The sequence below is a fragment of the Lepisma saccharinum genome, chromosome 26 (genome assembly GCF_977018435.1).
Source record: "Lepisma saccharinum chromosome 26, izLepSacc3.1, whole genome shotgun sequence".
NCBI classification, from domain to species: Eukaryota; Metazoa; Arthropoda; class Insecta; order Zygentoma; family Lepismatidae; genus Lepisma; species Lepisma saccharinum.
Window position 1 is genome coordinate 41,527,938 of NC_139254.1, and position 21,784 is coordinate 41,549,721.

The following is a 21,784-nucleotide window of genomic DNA, read 5'->3' on the forward strand; positions in this document are numbered from 1 at the left end:
GCCTTAACCCGCTTTTTTTTTTTTTTTAAGTTTTATTTCACTATTCTGTTTACATCTATGGATTTTTTGTATACATACAATTACATTACATCCAGATATTTACCAAAATATTGTGACAATCGGACATTTTGTTTATTTGATTGTTTCCATCTAGATCTTTTAAGATACATTGTATATAGGGTGATATTTGGTTCAAACTTTTTGCTATATATATAATATACTGTATGTGCTATTAGCCACACAATGGCATTTTGTTTCTTCACAGGGAAATATTTGAAGTCTGGTAATATACAAATTTTTGCTTGAAAGCATTGTGGCGATATACGACATATTTTGGCAAGGCACATAAGAAGAAAGGCCCAAATTTCTGAAATTCCTTTACATGTAGTGAGGCGATGTTCATTTGTATCCACCGCTCCACATTGTCTACACTCATTTGTTGGTAGTCTTTTTATTTCATTTAGTCGAACATTTGTTGGAACTAGATCATGCACCAGGGTATACCACAAACTTCGTATGTCCGTGTCAAGGAAAGGCTTGTGGAGATTTTGCCATACATTTGACCAAATAACATTAGGAAATTTTTTCTCTATTCGACTCTGCTGCAAAATAAGTTGTCGTTGAAAATGTTCATACAAATATTTTGACAGAGTATTCTTCTTCAAATCCATGGGAAACTCCACATAACTCCATTCTTGTATAAAGATTCGTACATACATAGGGTTCTTTGTTATTCGAGACAAGTTGGGTGGATTTTGCGGTGGAAACGTATCGGTAAATATACGCAACCACATTGATGTAATCGACCGTTCAATTAAGTACAATTTATAATTTCTAGCTAAAAATAGGGACTTACATTTATTTTCAATATTCCATAGTTCTAGACCACCTGTCATTTGTGTTTGGCACATGATCGGGAAAGGTACCCGAAAAAAATGTCCGTACCACATGAACCATCCCACAGCATTCTTTATTTGTCGGAGATATTGCTGTGTGATTGGCAACACTTGAGCGACATAATTTAATTTACTAAAAATAAAAGTGTGTAGGAACCAAACACGCTGAATTAAATTGAGTTGTCTTCCTCTCATTTGATAACACTGTAACCTGATTTCGCTGACAATTTTCGTCCAGTTTAGATCCAGCATTCTGGATTCATTAGTATGAAAAGTAATGCCCAATATTTTGAGTTCGTTTACATATGTTATCCCTATGTCCGGATTGTCTTGCTTCCAGTTGCCAACAGGTAAAGCCTTTGATTTTGTCATGTTAACTTCCGCTCCACTGGCAGAACAATACAAACACATTGCATTCAGTATATTTTGGAGCTGGTTCGTTGTTGTTACACAAGCTGATAAATCGTCTGCGAATGTAAACACTTGCGTTTCAAGAAAAGCACTCGCTGTCGGTGGGGCTCGGCACTGAATATATCGAAGTAGCGGGTCCAAGGTCAAAGCGAAGAGAAGCATACTCAAGGGGCACCCCTGGCGAATGGATCTCGTCACGTGTATTGCAGGAGTCACGAATCCATTGATAAGAAGACGGGAGGTTGCCTTTCTATAGAAGCTTTGCAAAACAGATATAAAGGCTTTACTGAAGCGATAGGCTCGAAGTACTTCAAACAAATATTGGTGAATTACAAGATCAAAAGCTTTTGTGAAATCAAAAGATAGTATACAAGCTGCGGTTTGTTGCATTTCATAATAATACATTATATCACGTATACCCGCCACCGTAGAAAATATATTTTGAGTTTTACTGACACATGTTTGCCGTGAACTGAGTAAGGAAGATAATATAGGTTTCAGTCTATTAGCCAAAACTTTGGCCATAATCTTATAGTCACAGTTTAACAAAGTAATGGGCCTAAAGTCAGTCACTGCACTCGGACGCGTTTTTTTGGCTATCAGTACAATTATACCTTCATTTTGAAGCACGCATTCGTTTCGAAATGCATCTTGTATTATCTTGACCAATTCATGTTTCATAATATCAAAAAAACGTATATAAAATTGGTAGCCTATGCCATCGTTCCCAGGAGTGCGCTTAACGTTACAAGTACGCAGTGCTTCATACACCTCATCGACAGTGACGTCACTGTCTAACAAAGTTCTGTCTTCGTCCGTCAAAAAATTATTTACCGAGGTGAGCAATTGTTGTACAGCCAATTGATCTACTTCTTTACCAGTATACAAATTATTATAATACGTGTAAAACGCCTGTGATATACCTTGTTGATTGCTATGTGTATCTCCGCCGGGATCGACAATATTGTTTATCAATAGAGCTCGCCTTTGTTTTTGTGTGTGTACATAGTGAAATAAAGAGGTTCGTTCATCTTGCAAGGATGACGCATGAGTAGTTCTTATCTTTATACCCTCCAAGTGATGCCGTTGCAACGTAAGGATTTGTGCTTTGTATTTTTGTATCTGTGGATAATGGTCGGTAACATCAGGTCGCATACATAACTCATGTAAACATTTGTAATAGAAGTTCAACATTAAGTTCCGGTCACGTGCACTTTCTTTCCCTAGCCATTGAAAATAGGATTTAATTCGAGGTTTTACGTATTTTACCCACCACGTATTGTAATCAGTATAGTGTTTTTGTTGCCGGCACCAATACTTCCATTTTTCTTCAAACATATCATTAACATTAGGCTGTTGAAGTAGGGCAGAGTTCATTTTCCAATAGGACGGACCCCAAACTAATTTAGATTCTTGTAGATTAATACTCATTCTGATTGCTATATGATCTGAAAAAGGTACCGGCAAAGCATCTATTGTCGTCACATATTTTATAGTATGACCAAGTGTATAGAATCTGTCCAGTCTAGAACCTGCTTTGTTATTGAAATAGGTAAACACTATATCCTTTCGTTTTTCGGTCCAGATGTCCTTCAGCTGTAAATCGCTGATTAAGGTCGTTAAAGCTAAACTATTTTGAAACTTTCCTATACAATCACATGATCGCAGCACTTGATTAAAATCACCACCTAGGATGATACACGAATCATTATTTGGAAGTAAATATACTATCTCAGACTGGTAAAATTGCTCTCTTTTCCATCTGTTTTGCTGTCCGGAGGGGGCGTAGATATTAACAAAAGTATAGCGTTGACTTTGAAAACTAATTCCCCTCCCATCGACTAATTTCTTTACATTTTTTATTTCTATACCACTTTTGATTAAAATTGCCGTCCCTCTCCCGCTTGTCCCCAAGTTTACAATAGCCTCGTACCCATACAGGAAGTTAAAATCTACAATACAAACTTCCTGCAAGTATAAAATGTCAATCGAATGGATTCGGACAAAGTCCGCAAGCAATTTGCATTTCACTGGCGTCAAGATCCCATTGATATTAAGGGTACAAAGACGAGTGCTGTAATTCATGCACAATAAGATATTATAAAAAACTGTATATAAGAATACCACGTAAATGTGCATTTTTGGTGCTCAATTACACTAAAGTAAGTATTAGTCCGAAGTGTTTTCAGAATGATGATATTCGTTCATGTGCATGCCACAATTTACACTATTTTTTCTACCTGTTATTATATCGATATTCATCTTGTAACTCTCTAACATGTAATATATAACATTACACTGTAGACACTAAGAAAGTACACAAATTTATGTCGCGCACTACACCCATAAATCACTCTCATCTCAAAACATAAACAAACAAACATTTCTCCTTACACTACCACCTAATGGAGGGGGAGGGAAAGGCGATCTGAACCCACATCTAATTAACATTTCACTTTTGTTGGGTCTTCCTGCTGAGTATGACGGACTGCTGGCTTAAAGACATCCTTGTACATTTCTTTTTCTTACCTTCTGCTACCGCTTTCAGTCGTGAACTGGTGCGTTTTTTTCTATTTCGTTGACCTTTGTCCATAACTTGCTTATCATCTGTGGATTCCTCTTCGGTTTGGGAGTCATCTCCTGATACCATTTCTTGCGATTGTGACGAGGGAAGGGGGGGAGCAATTTCAGGTTGGTCATGTTGTTCACTCACGTTTTCTTCTGCTAGTTTCAAGGTCGTTGTGGGCGAGGAAGCGCCTGACAGGGAAAGCTCATCACCTGCTTGGCTCTTTTCACCTTCCGATACACAGCTGTTCGCGGGGAGGGGAGGGGCTATCTTATCACTAATCGAGGCTTCAGGCGTGACCTGGTGGTTACTCGAAATTTCCTCGCGTTCAACTTCTGCAACCCATGACGAAGTGTGACCTTCTGTTGTTAACAAATGGGAAGTTTCCTTTGCTGCTCTCTCTGATGAAACTTTGTTCGTCGGAGGATCCAGTGGCGTCTGTGCGGCACCTTCCGGTTCTTTTACATCTGGGTTCTTTGGGGATTCTTTCATTTCTATGTCCAGGGTTGTCGTGGGTACTTGAAAACTTGTAGGCTGGTATGGCAGTGGTTGTTCTTTTGCATCAATATTGATTGGTGATCGGTGGATGGCTTCCGCATATGTTGAGGCTGTCCTTCTTCCTGGTTTTCTACGCTTATCGCAACAATTTGAGAGATGTTCTGTAGATTCACATATCCTGCACGTAATCTTTTGACCATAGTACGTTACCCAATATCGATCACCTTTGATATTGATGTACGATGGAATTGGTTTTTTAAGCGTCATGCGAATTCGCTTTGTACCGGTACGCGTAGGGTATATATGTTCATCTGTGTACTTTTCATCGTCAACATATTTCACGTCACCATATGTTGCCAGTGTCTGTTGTAGAACGTCCATTGGAAGTTCCATAGGAACTACGTGTACATTCACAATTACACTATTTTGATCCGCCCATTCCAGTTTTACCTCATGCTCCCCATTGTCATCAGTGTATACTAATGTGCCTCCCGATCGTAATATTATCTGCTCGCCTAACACTCGCGATATTAACTTTATAAATACACACTTACGATATTGATCGATTTCAATACTAAGCACTTGATCTTCTGTTAGTGACAAATTCTGCTGTATCCACCGATGCAGTTGTATCGATGTCGGTTTTTGTCGCACATTCGTGAAGACCAATTTCACAGTATTCACTCGCCGTACAGACATGGTTCAGAACACAGAAGGTAGACTTAACCGGAATTTCACTCGCTTGCACGTAAATGCTCGACACGGACCGCAGGTAGAGACGATGCACCGCGTGCCAGTGCTGGCAGCGAACTGATCCCGCTCGACTACGGAGGAGGACCCTTTTTACAAGATACTTCAGCTTTTTTCCAAGGACAATATGAAAAGAGAGACGAAATTGATATTCAACGTATGAAATATAAAATATGCTCGAAATTAAAACAATGGAAATCTTGAAAGATAATACTAACGAACTTCAAACTATGAAAATCATATTTTAGTGGTGGAAAACTCCAAGTCATTTTATAAATATGAACTTGATGCTTTTCTTTATTATGATGTGGAGATATGGGACGATACGATCCCTCATCAAGAAAATTTTAAGTAAGCAACCTTCAACTTTTTTAATGGTCATAATTACTAATTAGTCCTCCTCCGTAGTCGAGCGGGTTAAGGCGTTCACTCGTCTTGAGATCGTTCGCTGCAGGACGGCGTAGGTTCGAATCCGGCTCTGGTCGGAATTTATTCGGCCTACGTATAGGGCCGGTGGCAACCCACCATCGTGAAGAAATTGGGAAGCTCCGAATGAGTCAAGAAGTCAAGAGTCCGGTCAAGAAGACCTACAACAACTGCTGGGGGATCGTCGGGCTGATCACCCGTCACCCCAATACTGGTCTAAGACCTCCACGCTCTAACAGGTGACGGAAGAACAGTGTGGGAGGGAGACCAGCAGTCGGTAGGTAAGCCCTGGCCCTTCAAGGGCTGTCGCGCTATGGGTTATTATTATTAATTAGGGTCCGGAATTTGATGAAAAATCAACTTTTTTTCTGACCCTTAGAAACATGATATCATGTCCGTTTTCCTTCAGTTAGAGCCGGAAAAAACTTTCTATTTTACATTTTTTTTTCATTTTTCGGCCTTTTTTGGCTTTTAGTTTATTTGTCAGTTTTTTTAACACTTCTTGTTGCATTTTTACTTATTTTTGAGGTTTATTTTTCTCCTCCACTGCTGTTTCGTGCATTTTAAATGCATTTACTAGTAAAACGTACATATTTAGATTTCTTGACATGGTCCTTTTAGCAAATTCACCATGAATCGAAAATACGGTCAATGGAAAAGCATAATATTATTCTTAACTGAAATGTTTGGCAATGGATTAAAATACGTTGTGTGAAGATCTACTTTAAGGTTCTTTTTCTGGACACTATTTTCGCTTTAATCTGTAGTTTTAAAGTAAAATTAATCACAATATTAAATGGAATAACTCTTGTATACGCGAAGCAGAACTGCATTTTCGGATGCTGGCCGACTACAGTATCATAGAAGGCCCACTCTGAAAGGAGATGAATTAGTTGATTTTGTGTTTTAAGTCAACTTTATGCATAGCAAGGCTAATCGGGACTGGACCTACAGTATAAAGTGGGATCCGAAACGAGTTCATAAAAAACGTGAACCATGTGGTGTAGGGGGATCGTTATGTATGTCATGGGTTTAAACCTACTTCTTTGCAAAATCTTTTTCTGGAAGTAAACTGCTTTGGACGAGAATGCTTATCTACGTTTCTTGGATATTTCCGTTGATATTTATGCGATTTATGTCCAGCATTTCCGGATGCAGAAAGTTGACATGTAAGTTCTTAATATGTGTTAACTTATAACAGCTGAATGAAACGAAAAGAATTTCCTAAAATCCTGGCAATCACTGAAAGATTAAAAACATTAGTAGAAGCATTACTTGAGGCATGCACAGTGGCGACGATTATGGAGTGTGGAGGGGCAGATTACCCAGCACTATGCTAAACCTTATCTACCATGGGAAAGAAACTGTCCTTGCCCTCCCCCCTCCCACAACCTTGCGCCATCAGTTTTGAAACCCAATCGCCGCAACTGAGCATGCATCGCATAAATATTTACAGTAATATCATATAATATTATATTACATTATTAGAACACTTCGTACTTGGTAAATAAAAAGGAAAAATAATAAGGAAAGGGTGGGATTTGAACCTACGATGTTTCGATCTTGACGAAAACAGTAAAAAAATGAAAGTGCTGTCATCTAACCAACTACTCCAAGACACTGCTAACCAAAAGCTCAGTAAAACACGTTAATCTCAGTTGAACAACATTGTGCCGGAGTTTCGAACCATTTTTCGCCAAGAACCAATGAAAAGACACACTTTGCAGAATCGTTTGGTGTTGTGCAAGGTATCTTTACTAAACATTTCGCATAAAATCATCATAAATTTGACTTCTTGCATTCAAATGTGGCCGCAATTCTTTCCAGGTGGATGAGAAGTTGTTCAATGTTTCACAATGCACATACATTTTCCTATTTTCAAATTCAGAACGAAAAATTTTGAAATATCTTCAAAGTAGTGTAATTGATGATACAACCAGCGCACTTATAGCGTACAAATGATGAGCCCCCCTCAGGCAGAATTGGCCACACTTAAAACAAGCTCAACATGCCCATATGAGCTTTTTGCTCAAGTGTAGCACCCCGTCTAATCCAAGATTTTTGTAAAAATGCCCGAAACTACAGTGTACAAAAGATGACCCCTTCAGATTGATTTGCCTACACTTATAAAAGGCACTTCTGTGAGATTGTTGTCCATAAATTTGTTAAAAATATGCCCCTCTTGATATTTTTTTCCCACACCTAAAACTAGGCCAAGATGCTCATAAAACACACACACACACACACACACACACACACACACAAAGCATATTGTTGAACCCAACTGATATTTTTTTATTAAGTATAGAGTTTTGATTTGAACCCCAAGAAATTTTATATAAATACCAAAGCCAAAAAATATTAACACACATACACACACACACACACTAAATATACAAAACACACTGCTGAACCCAACTGATATTTTTTTATTAAGCATAGAATTTTGATTTGAACCCCAAGGAATTTTATATAATAAACCAACAACAAAAATGCCTAATCAAAAATATTGTAATCAATGCAATAAGAATATATCCAGCCCCAATTGGGTTAAGCACCAAAAGAATTGTAATCCAGATAAAAGCAGAATTATCACAAAAACATGCCCAAAATGCTATAAAAAATATAACATGAAATATTTCACTTATGCTTGTTCTGCACAGTCATCAACATTTCCAAACAAAATTGAATGGAAATATTTGTGTGATTGCCCTGTATAACTTAGATTGCAAGGCCATATTTTGTAATTTTCTAGACCAGAAGCTAGACCCTATGCACCAGAAACAGGCCATAAAATGTCTCTCCACAAATTATGTGAGTATCATGGAGCACACAATACATTTTACAATTTTGAGAATCTCAATTTAAGGCATGCAGCTTAGTGGTTTCCCGCACTCACACTCTGTAAATACATTCCATGATTTTATTATCCTATTAAAGCACCCAATGCTGCAATTTTTAATTTTTTGCTGAAGAAGATACATGATTATCTCAGTCATGTTCAACATCTGAGAATTGTATGCATCAAAATATTGCAGGTGATGATTAAAATCTGCACCACTATACAACATTCCACTATCTGTTGTAACAAATTCTGCCTTTTGGAACCTATCCAGATGCATCAGCAAAAATCTGAAATGTTTCCAGTTTGAGCTCTGATTGGGAAGGATCTCAAAATCATAGAATCTCCCCACACTTGCATGATTTGAAAACCATCCTCCATAATAAGAAAAATCAATATAATAATAAAAAATCAACAAACTGTCCCACAATTCTCCTTCAAGAATTATACTTGTGGCACTCAAAATCAGTGATGTATTTCAAGTTTAGATAATTGAATTTTTGTGTACTGTTCAGGGCCCAGCGGAACTCTGTTTCATTATTGATTGAAAATAAATCATACTCTGAGAGTGTTGAGAATCTAATTTTGAAATCAGGAAGAAGAGATTCAGATCTAATATATTTTGCAACATCTCTTCTGTCAAAAAATGACATGAGCATTGATCCTATTGTGCACCTACACAATTGTGGAGAGCAATCATGTAGATATAAACAGAAATTGTACATGGCTCTGTGTACCTCCCGATCATAATTTGAGGTTGAGATTTGAAGATTGCAAAAAATTGCAGTTTAAAGGTTCAAAATATCTCAAATCATGAAATTTTATCTTCAAACTCAGCAAATACAGAATAATCTTATTTGCATTTATGACCCCTGAGATATATTTTTCCCTTCTAACAAAATCCGCACCAGAAAACACCAAGCCTGTATCTGTGGTTACAAATTCAAAATCATCATAGGATTTCAAATAAGTATCATAATTTAAATGTTTCCAGTTCTCAGATATGTCAAATGGGATATGAAAACAATACATTGATTCAAAATATTTTGTTGTGAACCAATAATTTTTTCTGTAACAATCATAAAAACCTACAAACAGCCCAACAATTCTCCTGTGCAACAGATATATGTATTTTTCCTTCTTGCCCAACAATCCCAGATGTATGCATCCAAATTCATGGTCACTGTCAAGCACCCACCTAAATTCTGTCTCATTTCTAACTGCAAACACATCATATTCACATAAATCGGAAAATGCAAGCTTGAACCTTTCCAACAGTGATTCCGATTGTATATATTGTGACAAATTCCTTCTCTCAAAAAATATTGCAACAAGTGCTGTGTGTTATCCTTCTAAAACAATGACACATTCAAAAATGCAATGCTGTAATTTTTTAAGAGCATGCCCAACACTATGCTTAATAATATTGTTTTTTTTGTTGCTGATAATCCCGAATTATTTTCAAATCACACTGCCCGGGATACATGTTTGCTGAACAATATTGCAAAATTGGAACTGTAGCAACTATGTATGTATTATTGGGAGCTTAGATAATTGTTCCCCACACCTGCATGTTTCATTCCAAGAGGTTTTGTCTAGGCACAGTGCAAGGCACTTACTGCTGCAATTTCTGAATTTTTGCCTCAGAAAATACAGAACAAGCTTATTCAGGCATTTGTGCTTTATATACCCAACAATATCCGGGTGGAAATCATCTGCACTGGACAAGTGCCCATCATCTGTGGCCACAAATTCAATATTCCTATTAAACAGATTGGGATTGGAAATTATTCTGTTAAAATTTTAAAATGCACCCAATTTAAGCTCTGATCAGCCATGAGCTCTAAATCATAATATTCATACCCATCACAACAATTGCTGTACCAACATTCATCAAACAATTTCAACCTGCAGAAATAATAATAGCTCCCAGTGTGGTGATGCACAAACAATCCTCAAATTCTCTTAAACTTGTTGTACATAAATTTTTCAAACTTGCTTACATCCTTCAGTGACAAGTATTGAAAATTCTTGTCACTGTTAAGAACCCAGTGCATTTCAGTCTCATTCTGAACTGCAAACAAATTATACTCGGACAGGTTCAGGAACCTAAGCCTAAAATCTTGAACAAGTGATTCGGATTTTATGTATTTTGAAATTCCCCTTCTGTCAAAAAAATTCTGCTTTATGACAAGCTTAGTGGCAATGTGAACAATTCCCTGTCACATTGGCATGTATTTTGTATGTTGTGCGCTTCAAGTGACAGGCATATGCATTCATGCTCACAATTTTTAAATTTTTGCCTAAACATATACATGAGAATTTCATTGAAGTTTGTATGTTTTAAAAATTTGCTCATGCCTGGCTTAAAATCTTCAGGTAGGTATAAATTGCCCTCATCTGTAGTGACATATTCAAGAGGATTCAGGTCCACATAAACTCTGTTTGAGATTTTATAATGGACCCAGTTTAGACTCTGCGGCATAATTATGTCCATTCTGTGCACAAAACAATTCCTATTGCAATTGTTGTACCAGTAATCATCATACATTGCAAATCCACAATGCCAATAATAATACTCTACAGAATAATTCACAAAAAATCCAACAATTCTTTTGCATGTATTGAACATGGATATTTCAAATCTTATTAGGGATTTCAGGGACAGGTAGTGAAAAGCAAAATCACTTGAAAGCACCTATTGCATTTCAGTTTCATTCCCAACAGAGAACAGGTCATGCTCAGAGAGTCCAGAGAACCTATGCCTGAAATCCCCAATAAGTGATTGTGATTTGATGTATTTTGAAATTGCTCTTCTGTCAAAAAATTCTGCATATTTAATAATTACACACTGGCATGAATATGCAAGGAACAGAATCATGAAAACCCATTACTCAATGCATTCCGATACAGCCTCATTGTTTATGATTGTTGCAAATTTTGAGATGAAACTGTTTTTATGTGATTCAAGGCCCATCAAAGATATTACACAGTGAACAATTACAGTGTCACTTGTTTCATCCAAAACAATATTGTATATGAGATGGGGTAATTTTTTCAATTTAATATATTCCAATCTGTCAAGTTGCATGAAGCACTCAACTGCAAGAACCCTCTCGGTGTTATTTTTTGCTGTTCTGAAAAGGAGGTAGCATGAAACAATGGCATTTACAGATTCTGAATTGTATATAATTTTTGTAGAGAAACAATCAACATAGTTGATAGAGCTCATATAATTCGATTTTGCTGCTGAGGTCTTGGAATTTTTGATGAATGCATATCCTATATTCTCTATGTATTCATATGTGATGATATTATCAGGTGTTTTGTCCTGAAATTCTACAAAATATATTTTTGTTGTTCCTACAAGGGTCATAACATAAAAATCATCATAGTACCCAACCTCAGAGTATACATACCTGAGCAACTGATTGTATTTGTGGGTATTGAGCTTGAACAGATTGATCTTATTTTCAGGGGGGCTCACAATATTGTCACAGAACCTGAGGATCCCATCACTGCTCAGGGATGTCCTTAGCTCAGGTCTGAAAATCTTGTTGACATAACATTTTGTGCCTTTATTTGAAATTTTAACAACAATTTTGAAATCTACAAATATTGAAAATATTGAAAATAATCTTCAAGGTTCTTTTTCTAATTTATTATTTCTGTTTGATTGTGCATTATAATAACGGTTTATCGTTTCTAAGTTCATGGAAAGTGTTAAATTGAAAAGCTATCACCGCAGCGTTTCTGGTCTAGTGGAAGGACCTAATCAAAGTTGGCTACTCTCACCTGCAGCTGAAGTGCAATGTTGCTAATTTTACGATTTCGGGACTTAGAATTTTTTCGGGGCTGTCAAATAAGATGTTGCGAAGTGTACATGGGGTTTAAGGTCTATTCAAGGAACTGCTGTCCGTAGTCTATCATCAATGTTAAGTGTTATAGAAACTACACATTCTGACTGACTAGCAGGCAATGGACAAACAATCGAAATTAAAATTTTGCAAAACAAGCCGAAATAGTATTGTGCCGCATCGAAAATCCGCCAAAGACGGATGCGTACAGAGGAGAGGGAGTAAGTTCGGTCCGTACGAGATAACTGGCCTGTTTCTCCGGGCATCAGCGCTTCCACATTGGCTCCTCTCCGACTTAGAGGCCGGTGACCTCGTGATCAATTTCCTTTTATTTCGACCAAGGCCTTTTATTTCTAAACATTCCATAAAATGCTTAAAATACGCCACGACCCTGCAGTGAGTTGTTAGTGAAGTCTTCCTAGCGAATTTGAGCCACTGACCTTGTACTTTCTTCTTCAAATCTGCTACCTTTCTGAAACGAAATTGTCCCTGAATATCACCAAATACAGGAGAGTTTTTTTCGGTTATTAATGTCTTATCAGATCGTACTCCTGGATCGCGGACTACGATTCATTACAGATCAAAAACCCTGTCGTATATTTGAAATTCAAAGAATACATGTTCGTCCATTTGTCTTGAAAATCTATACATTCGTCTGAAACTTTTCAATTGTACCACACTCGAATCCTATCTTCTGGTTTCTGGCAAAAATATAAAGCATTGGGTTGGTAGCCGAATGTGAGGAAATACATTTCACTCTTTGCTAAGAATGGAATCCACAACATGCAAACGATTGTTGCAGTGCAACGTTTACCATATTTAGTAAATTCAAAACGAAACTTCGCGTGTTTTTTCACGTATTATTCAATGCAGGCTGCTTAATTGAAGCCAGAGGGCGTATGAATACCGCGTGTTTAAAGCTTCTGCTATATACCTCGATAATGACTATCTTGAGTAAAAAAGTTGGTTCTGCCCCCTTTGAAATGTTTAAGTTGTCTTGTTACCAAATATTTCAAACGACTGAAGTTTCATTTTCACACATATAATGGAATTAAAATAGAAATGAATGGAAATTTTAAAAAAAATAATAATAATAATGAAAAAATAGTTTTGAATTCCAGGTATGCTATGTGTGTAAAAATATGTTAATGATTTCAGAATTTCAATTAATGAGTGGTACTTATGGACTTCATGACTAACAAAAATATAAAGAATTACTTATAATTACATAGATGGAACTTAACCCCTTACACTCGTTTTATTATTTTATTTACATTCTAAATAATCATTATAAAATTTTAAAAAAATATGTGCCAGGAAAGGACAAAATTAATTATTATAATCCCTTTTATGAAAGAAAGGAAAAACATAAATTCCAGATTTTGCAAATAAGACCCTTCTAGTGACCGTTCAAACGACCTTAAAAAATAAAAGAAAGAAATATTTATTACTCTTATTATTGTTTAGGAAATAGCATTAGAAACCTTTCAAATTTGAATGTCTGTAAAAAGTTTGCTTTCAGTCGAATTTATTCACAGCTAGTCTAATTCGAATTAACGTATGCTTCCACGGGCCATCAAATGGGAGACCCATCTTTTACAGGGCTGCAATGTTATTACAATGCCAGTAGGATAACCTCTTATATGTCTGATACAATTCATTTGATCGTCTCGAAATTAAGAACCATTATTTTAAAATTCAGACAAATAGGTAGTATTTGGATAGTTGTAACTATTGATGGCGGTGATATTTTTTATATATTGAAGTAGGTCATGAAAATAAATAATATGCCATTAGAAGGTCTTTAAATGAATTCCACTCCCCTTGATTTTTAATGAAAAGTGAAATATGAGTAAGTTTAGAGTGCTGTATCTTTAGAAAGCAACAACATCCTAAATGTTATTGTTTATAGACATAATATAAGGCTGTTTTCTTATAAACATTCAGTTATTTTTGATGGGGCATTGTTGTTTTATGCTTTATTGTTATTGTTATTATGCGACAACAAATAGTGTTCAAAATTCAGTTTTGCCAGTTTTCTGCCCTTATATTACCTTTCAACGAAAGTACACCCAAGCATTTGCTTACTCGGAGTTGAAGTTCACTAATGGGACAAGTTAACTGGCGTAGCTCATTACTTGGATATTGGTTATGTTACAAGATATAACCTGTTAATACACGATATTGCGAATATTCCCAAAATTAAAATTAAGTCCATATCAAAAAAGCATCAGGCCAGAAACAAACTACGTCTGTCATACTTTAGCTGAGTAAACGTACTAACATAAGGAGAAGGAAAAGCATTTGGGCCTTCTTTCAAATTGGAGAAATAAAGAATGAAAAGTTAAGAAAGGTCAATGTCATATCTCACACGTTCTTTCATATACAAGTGTTATTTACATATACCTGCAACGTTTGTATCGCACTGACTCCATTTATTTTCTTTTGTAGATGAGGCGAACTTGAAGGTTGGACTTGATGACCACTATTTGATGAAATTCTTATGGGTTAATAATTTGAATGCAGAGAAGGCTTTCGAAAAGGTAATTGTTTAGAATTAAATGTGTATCTTAAGGGGCCGCGAGGGGTGACGAACAACACACGTTGTTGTATCTGAATCGATTAACAAGTTATTGTTCTTATCAAACACAATAATTTCTTTGATGTTGCGTCAGGGATTTTGGCATTCAAACTATACAGGGTGTCTCAAAAGTCTATACATATTTTTAAAAAATAATTGAAATAAAAAATTACCAACAAGAAAAAATCTCCTCAACAACAAAAATCAGGTCTGAAAGGGTTAATACTTGGTACTATGAACGTTCATATTAACCCAACTACTGGTAAACAGATTCTGTTATTTATTATCATGATTCCAGTCGATAATTTTGATAGCAATGTTACTTCAGTTACTCATTTTTACAATAGTTTTTGAGTATACCATACCTATGCAAGTGGCAAATCAATTCAAATTTGATATATGAATATTGCAATTAGGGTGTTACCCAAATTAATTTTTACAACTATACACAAATAAAATTTGGTAGGATTACGTATTTATTTCACATCAACATATTTTTCTTGAGAATAAATATTTCATTTTTTATAGACTGATATGAAGTCAGCATTTTGAATGAAAAGTGCCTGGAGCCCTTTGACTACAAAAGGGCCCCAGGTTCGATACCCAGCAGAGGCACATAGTGGTTAGGATCCAGTCTCGATCAGATTATCTATGCTTAAAATGGACTCAAAACAACTAGAAAAGATGCCAAGTTGGGAGGATGAGATCCTCCTGCTCCTCCATTCCCACACTGCTCATCGTTCATCATTCTTCCTCGTTCTCACAATTAGCCGAAAGTGGCCGAAAGCGACTATAGATAAGAGAATAATTAAATAAACCATTCATCCTCATTGTCATGATTGAGATAAGTGGAAGAATAGATGAGGAGGTAAACAGAAGAGGACAAATGAATGGTGGTTGACTATATCAAAGCGTTCGAAGAATAATATGGAATAGGGATGTACCTATGAAATACAAGAAGGTAATATGTAACGTACTGTGTGCCAATAATTACGTATGGAGCAGAGACTTGGACAATGACATAGAGAGATAAAGAAAAGATGCAGTCAGTGGAGATTAAATTTCTAAGGAGTCTTTTGAGGAAGACTAGAAGGGATAGAATAAGAAATGAGGAGATTCAACAGACAGTGGGTGTAGTGAAGCTTCAGAACAGAATAGATCAGGCACAGATGAGATGGTTCGGACACATGAAAAGGATGGATGCAGAAGGACTGCCAGTAAGAGATTACAATGCACAAGGAGTGGGAATAAGGCGAAGGGGGAGATCAAGATGTCGGTGGAAAGAGCAGATAGTGGAGAGTGTTAGGAGACAAGATTGGAACACCTTGGAAAGAGAGGAATTGTGAAAGACCAAGCAAAATGGAGAGGCTTGACTTCCATGCCGACCCAGCCAGAGGCAGGAAACAGCGAAGGATGATGATGGCATGATTAGCAAAAGTTACAGAAAAGTGACACAAAAGTAGGAGAAATACATAAATTTGAAAACTATGTATATTAACTAAAGAAAATTGTCGTTTTTGCAGGAAAGTCAATAACTCGTACATACTTTTTGCAATATGATAAAATTATTGAGGAAACTGTCGTATAAACCTGAGTTCTGAACGTATTGTAATTTTAAAATTTGTGAACAAATACTATCCCGAAAATAATTGTAATTCCAGAAACTCTATCATTCTTGTAACAATAATTTCTTGCTGGTGAGATCCTATATACTGACGATGATCAATGCTGTTAACGTACTGAACCATTTATTGCTGGCACTATTCCCTTGTCAGTGCAGTGGATATTCCATTGCTCGTTTTTGCACTGCAATTAATGACATTTTGGTGTATCTTACACCATGAATATCCACAGGATTTGTTCCGGGGGTAACGCAAACGAGGCACTTTTTTCCAATGGTTCAGCAAACGAGGCAAAATAGCGATGCAGTTAAAAAACGTAGCTGTTAGCAGGAATATATTCATATATGTCAGTTAGTTATCTGGATATCTGAATTCTTCAGATACTAATTAAATAAATTACGCAGATATCTATAATCTACAATCTAGATAATCTGTATCTCCACGTAATAGACTGTCTTTATGAACCTCCTGCAAAATTAAAGGTTATTGTCGATTTTTTCTGACACTGTTGCTACATTCAAAATTCACCTCAAAATGCCGAGAAAAATGTAGCTGTAGCGAAATTTTCGCTACAACTACAGGAATTTTGTAGCTTCGCTACCGCTACAACTACAATTTTCAAAATGTAGCGTCGCTACAGCTACAGCTACAAATTTTGTAGATAGCTACAGTAGCGACGCTACAAGTAGCTCGCTACTTCTGACCACTGCTGTGAACTAGCTGTTTGGCTGTTTTTAATTGCTGACGCGTTTCACATTACTTGATATGGTTAGAGAAGGATATTGTAAAGCATTTTTCAATTATTTATGTTTAATTGAAGAATATTAAGACATGAAAAAATGTAATTATTTCAAGATACATGTCGCAAAGAATTATACCACTCGCAATTCTAACTGGCGGCTGAGAGGCAACGAATCAGCCTTCATTCTTATTCTCCTCGACTGACTTCGGGCATTTTCAAGTTACAAGATACGGAAAGTTCCTTGCGGTATGATAGAAATGAGCGTCAGATACGCTGCATGTTGTCAAACGTACTGTAAAATGGGTAAGAGAGAGAGAGTTGATGAACGCCGTTACTGGATAAAGATTTACAATAATAAAGGAAGGACGGAAAATTAGTACAAAAAACGCCCAAACACTGTACAAAGTAGCTAATAAAAACAACTGGCAAAAACAGACCTTCGATTGGCAACGTTGTAACTGGAATGAGACGTTACCCCTACTGCTCTTACTTCGCAACGAAGGTTGTTGACACTCATAGAAGCACACACTTCCGAAGTTGGGCCTTTGATCAGTATAGGGTCCTACTGTAGAGTGTTTCTACGCAGCTCAAAAAGCGAAGTCAAAGATCAACTTCCGGGGAGTATCGTTCTCATTGAAGAAAATGCATTGCTTGCTCGCCTATTGAAATGAGACCATCATGTCGATTAATCGGTCCGCATGTGCAAGAAGTGGCTTTATCATTGAACAGATCTCGTTGATGAAATTGGTACTTCTTCCATGTTCATCATCAATGATAAACAGCTGAAATGGATAGTTGAACAAATACTCTAAATTCGACACAAAATAATTAAGGGTTTCTAATGACAGAAACTTACACTAAACATGACAACGATGCATTCAAAAATGTATTCTAACAAAATTAGATACCCTGTATAACGACTGATTTTTTGGGAAGTATCATTGCACACGTGCACAGAAGCTCTATTCATATTCAGCAATAAATGCATATGATTTACCCATTACACTTTATATACCAAATTGGGCAAATGAATTAGTGAATATGTATAGAATATGAGGCATTTTTTTAGATGAATGTTTTGTTCTTGCTTGTTTCACTAAAGAGTGATGATTTTAAACGTGCTGCTAATATTCCTTTTCAAGGATTTTTTCCGTCTATGTTTTATTTGAATCTAGATATCTGTACTTGTCCGAGAAAATCAGAATTTTCATATCATACGGAGAAAATTTATCAAAGCCTTAGTGTCTGATATGTCGCACAATCCAGTGCCTAAAGCAGAGCACGTTTATTGATTGGTACTCCTAGAACACGTTGCAACTTCGAAACTCATGTCATAAACGTAGATCTAACTTTTTTAGCGTGTTATCTGTACTTCGTATTACCCTTATGCTAATTTTTGGCAACCATTTATCACATAAATCACCATTATCTTCCATTTGTGTGCACACCGACGTTAGAAGATAAATGGGGTGTCCATCGCAGCATCCCGTCATCAGCAATTTCATGGCGCATGTCATGCCGTCTGTACCACGTTGAACGTCTAGTACTTTACGTTAGGCAACAGCTGACTTCCAGTCTTCCCTGTACACACCAGGCGAGGCCGGAGCTCCTGGATACAGTTGATCTGATCAGATTCAAGGGCCTGGGCAATGCTCCAGCTAACCACTCGAAGAACTGGCAAGGATTTGAATGACGACGAGGAAGTGCCCATCGATTCGGAATAAGGATGAAGTAGTAGGATGGATGACCCTAGGCAATTGAAATCGAAAATAATTTTTCTCTCCTCTCTTCGGAGTTCTATATTCGGTAACTATGATTTTTTTATTGTCGGAAGTTTAGGGAGAAATTTATGTCGAAATATATTTAAAAACTTGGCCATTTCTGTTCCGTGTCTGATTTAGTGTGGCTTGTTAAGCTCAGTTCTTTTTCATCGCGGTTGAAAGAACATTTCAAAGTACGTCGGGTCCTGTAATCTTTATTGACGGTAGTAGGGTGCAGGCTTTCAGAAAACTAACTTTCTCTAACCGTTTTACGTGAAAAACACAAAAGCGATAATATTAATACTTTCAAATGATCCGCATTGTTTCAATAAAATCCATAAGCAAATCCGTGCATACTTTCTGTTTGCTGTACATTAAAACCAGCTATTTTAGAAGCTGGAAACAATCATGAAAAAAGTTCAACTACTTTTAGATTACTGAGGATATTTAAGATTAGACTTGTAATTCCTGTTTTTGTATGAAATATTACTTGATTTATGGATATATTTTGAATCGTTTGCGTGTGCATATTTTCAGAAACTGAAGTGTTCAGTACGCTATTCGGTTAAAAGAAAAAATTTCATTTTCGCGTAGTGTCAAGTTGCATTTTTCCTTCATTTTTCAGTTACATACGTATGCACACCATTCATTGAAATTTGGATTAAGCCTACAAAATATATCTTCTACAGTAACGTTCAAGAAGATTGGAAAATGAGAAAATAAATAGATTTAATTTTGAATTTGAAATTTTGAAATAAGTTCAAGACGAACGAACTTTTAAATGCCACTGTACCGGCGCGCACACGCACCTATGCACATAGGGAATCTCAAATGGCGTAATTTTAACTCTGTCGCCTTGTATTCAAGGCGACTTGGGTTCAATCTTGGTGGAAGCACATGGTGGTTCGGATCTCACTTGAAACTGTAGGTCCGGTCCCGATTATCCTGCCTGTGCACAAAGTGGACAAATTAAACAATGAGCATGTGCACAAATTCACATATGAGACTTCGTGTGCTAGCACACGTGTCGAAAGAGGTATAATGCAACCTGATAGACAATAGTTTTTTGAGCGAAGAGTTAGTTTAATCGGAAAACACGTATGATTTAAATTTCTATTGAAAAGCTTCATCTTTGAGAGGGTATATAATTTGGTAACACATACGCCAATTAAAATTTCAGTATGCGTTATTTCATGTTGACTATCCTGCTACAATTTACTACCTGAATTAAAAATGGTCGGCTCATGAACAAGAAATTTGAACCGTGCCTGGCGGATGGCGGTAATGTAATTTTGGCTCGTTTCGCAATAAATAAACGTTCAGGTGCTTGTGTATTTGGGAAGCATCCGCCAGAGACAGATGATAGGCGGGTGTTTTCCTTGGCAAGCAATTCTTAGCATCGTGGAAATGTTGTCCCACTCAAGCAAAGAGTTGTGTATGTCGAACTGTGATCACTGATGAATCCCATTTCCTGGAGAAAATTGTAAGCGACATGCTGTGGTTTTAGAGCGTTTAGCGGGGGGTCTCCGACAAAATTGTCAGCAAGCAGTGGTTCATGATGGCTGGAATGTTGGAATCTACTCAGGAGGAGTATTCAGTAAAATAACTCTGATTAAGATTTTTCTTGTACTGATGCGACGAATATTATTAAGTTGTGTAGACTTTTTAACTTGTGCTTAGTAATCCGAGACCCGGGTTCGATTCCCAAGAAAAACATCGAACAAACTGCAGAAGAGCTTTTTCCGCGCTTTATAACGTAGACTTCGTTCTGTTACATTGTTTTAACATTTTTCTTTGTACATTTCCCTTGCATTGTCATTCTACAAGGGGATGTTAATATTTTATAAGACCATAAACGAATAAGAGCATTTACGTTGGTAACAGGATGCAAATTAAATCCTACCAACAAAGATAAACATTTATTTTCTCTGCCATAACAATAAAATAATCAAATTTTAATAGCAAATGTTTGCATTAGATTTCCAATGGCAACACAGTTAAGCCTTGTTTCCATATTACAAAGACTTAAAATTCTCTAATCAAGGCAGTTTTATTTACGTAAAACAAACACTTTACACGCAACGTTTCGACTCTATATCAGGGTCTTCTTCAGACTGAAAAACATTCTTTCCCCCTCAAAATTCGTTTCTTAGTCTGAAGATAACCCTGATACAAAATCGAAACGTTGCGTATATAATGTTTTTCTTACATAAAAAAATTGCCTTAGTAAGAGAGGGGTGTAAGGGGTGACCTTCCACGTAGTACACCCAAATGTCAACCTCACTTCCACGTTAGTACACCCTGAACTGAAGACTAACGAGGCTCTGACGACTGGCCCCATGGCCAGTATAATTTTGTTTGTATTGTCCTTATGTGTGCTGAGTGCCCGTTTACAGCCTCAGCTTTTAACAGAAGTCAAAACATTTTAAGATTTTAAATTATGCAACGTTAGAGTTGTTCTTTGTAATGATAAGGGGCTGGCCCCGTATAATGTGACTTGAGCAAAATAGCCTAAGTGCTGACGCTCCCACAATTTTAAAATCAAATCAAATCAAACCTTAGTAAGAGGATTTAGTGATTTTGCAGATTTCCAAATTTTCTTGTTAAGGAAGTAAGTGCAGTTTCATGCTCTCAAAAGTTATCAGTGAAACTGCATTATCAGTATGTAACCAGTTTATCACCAAAAACATATCAAAATATTTTAAGTCAAATGCAAATAAAATTAATGCTAGAAGTTCACGAAAAGTGAAAATCTACACTATTGAAAGGATTCTGATTCACACGGTAAGTTCATACAATAGAAGAATAAGTGCGGGAGCCCTTTTTTGCAAGA

General features: G+C 36.6%; 1 protein-coding gene across 1 annotated transcript in view; it reads left to right on the forward strand.

Moving 5' to 3' along the window:
• The window catches only part of LOC145979849 (clavesin-1-like), an 89,144-nt gene that overhangs the window by 30,392 nt on the left and 36,968 nt on the right, over positions 1-21,784 (forward strand). Inside the window, exon 3 of the mRNA XM_083112885.1 lies at positions 14,698-14,789. Coding sequence (XP_082969011.1) covers positions 14,698-14,789 — 92 coding nt within the window. The remainder of the gene's footprint in view (positions 1-14,697; positions 14,790-21,784) is intronic.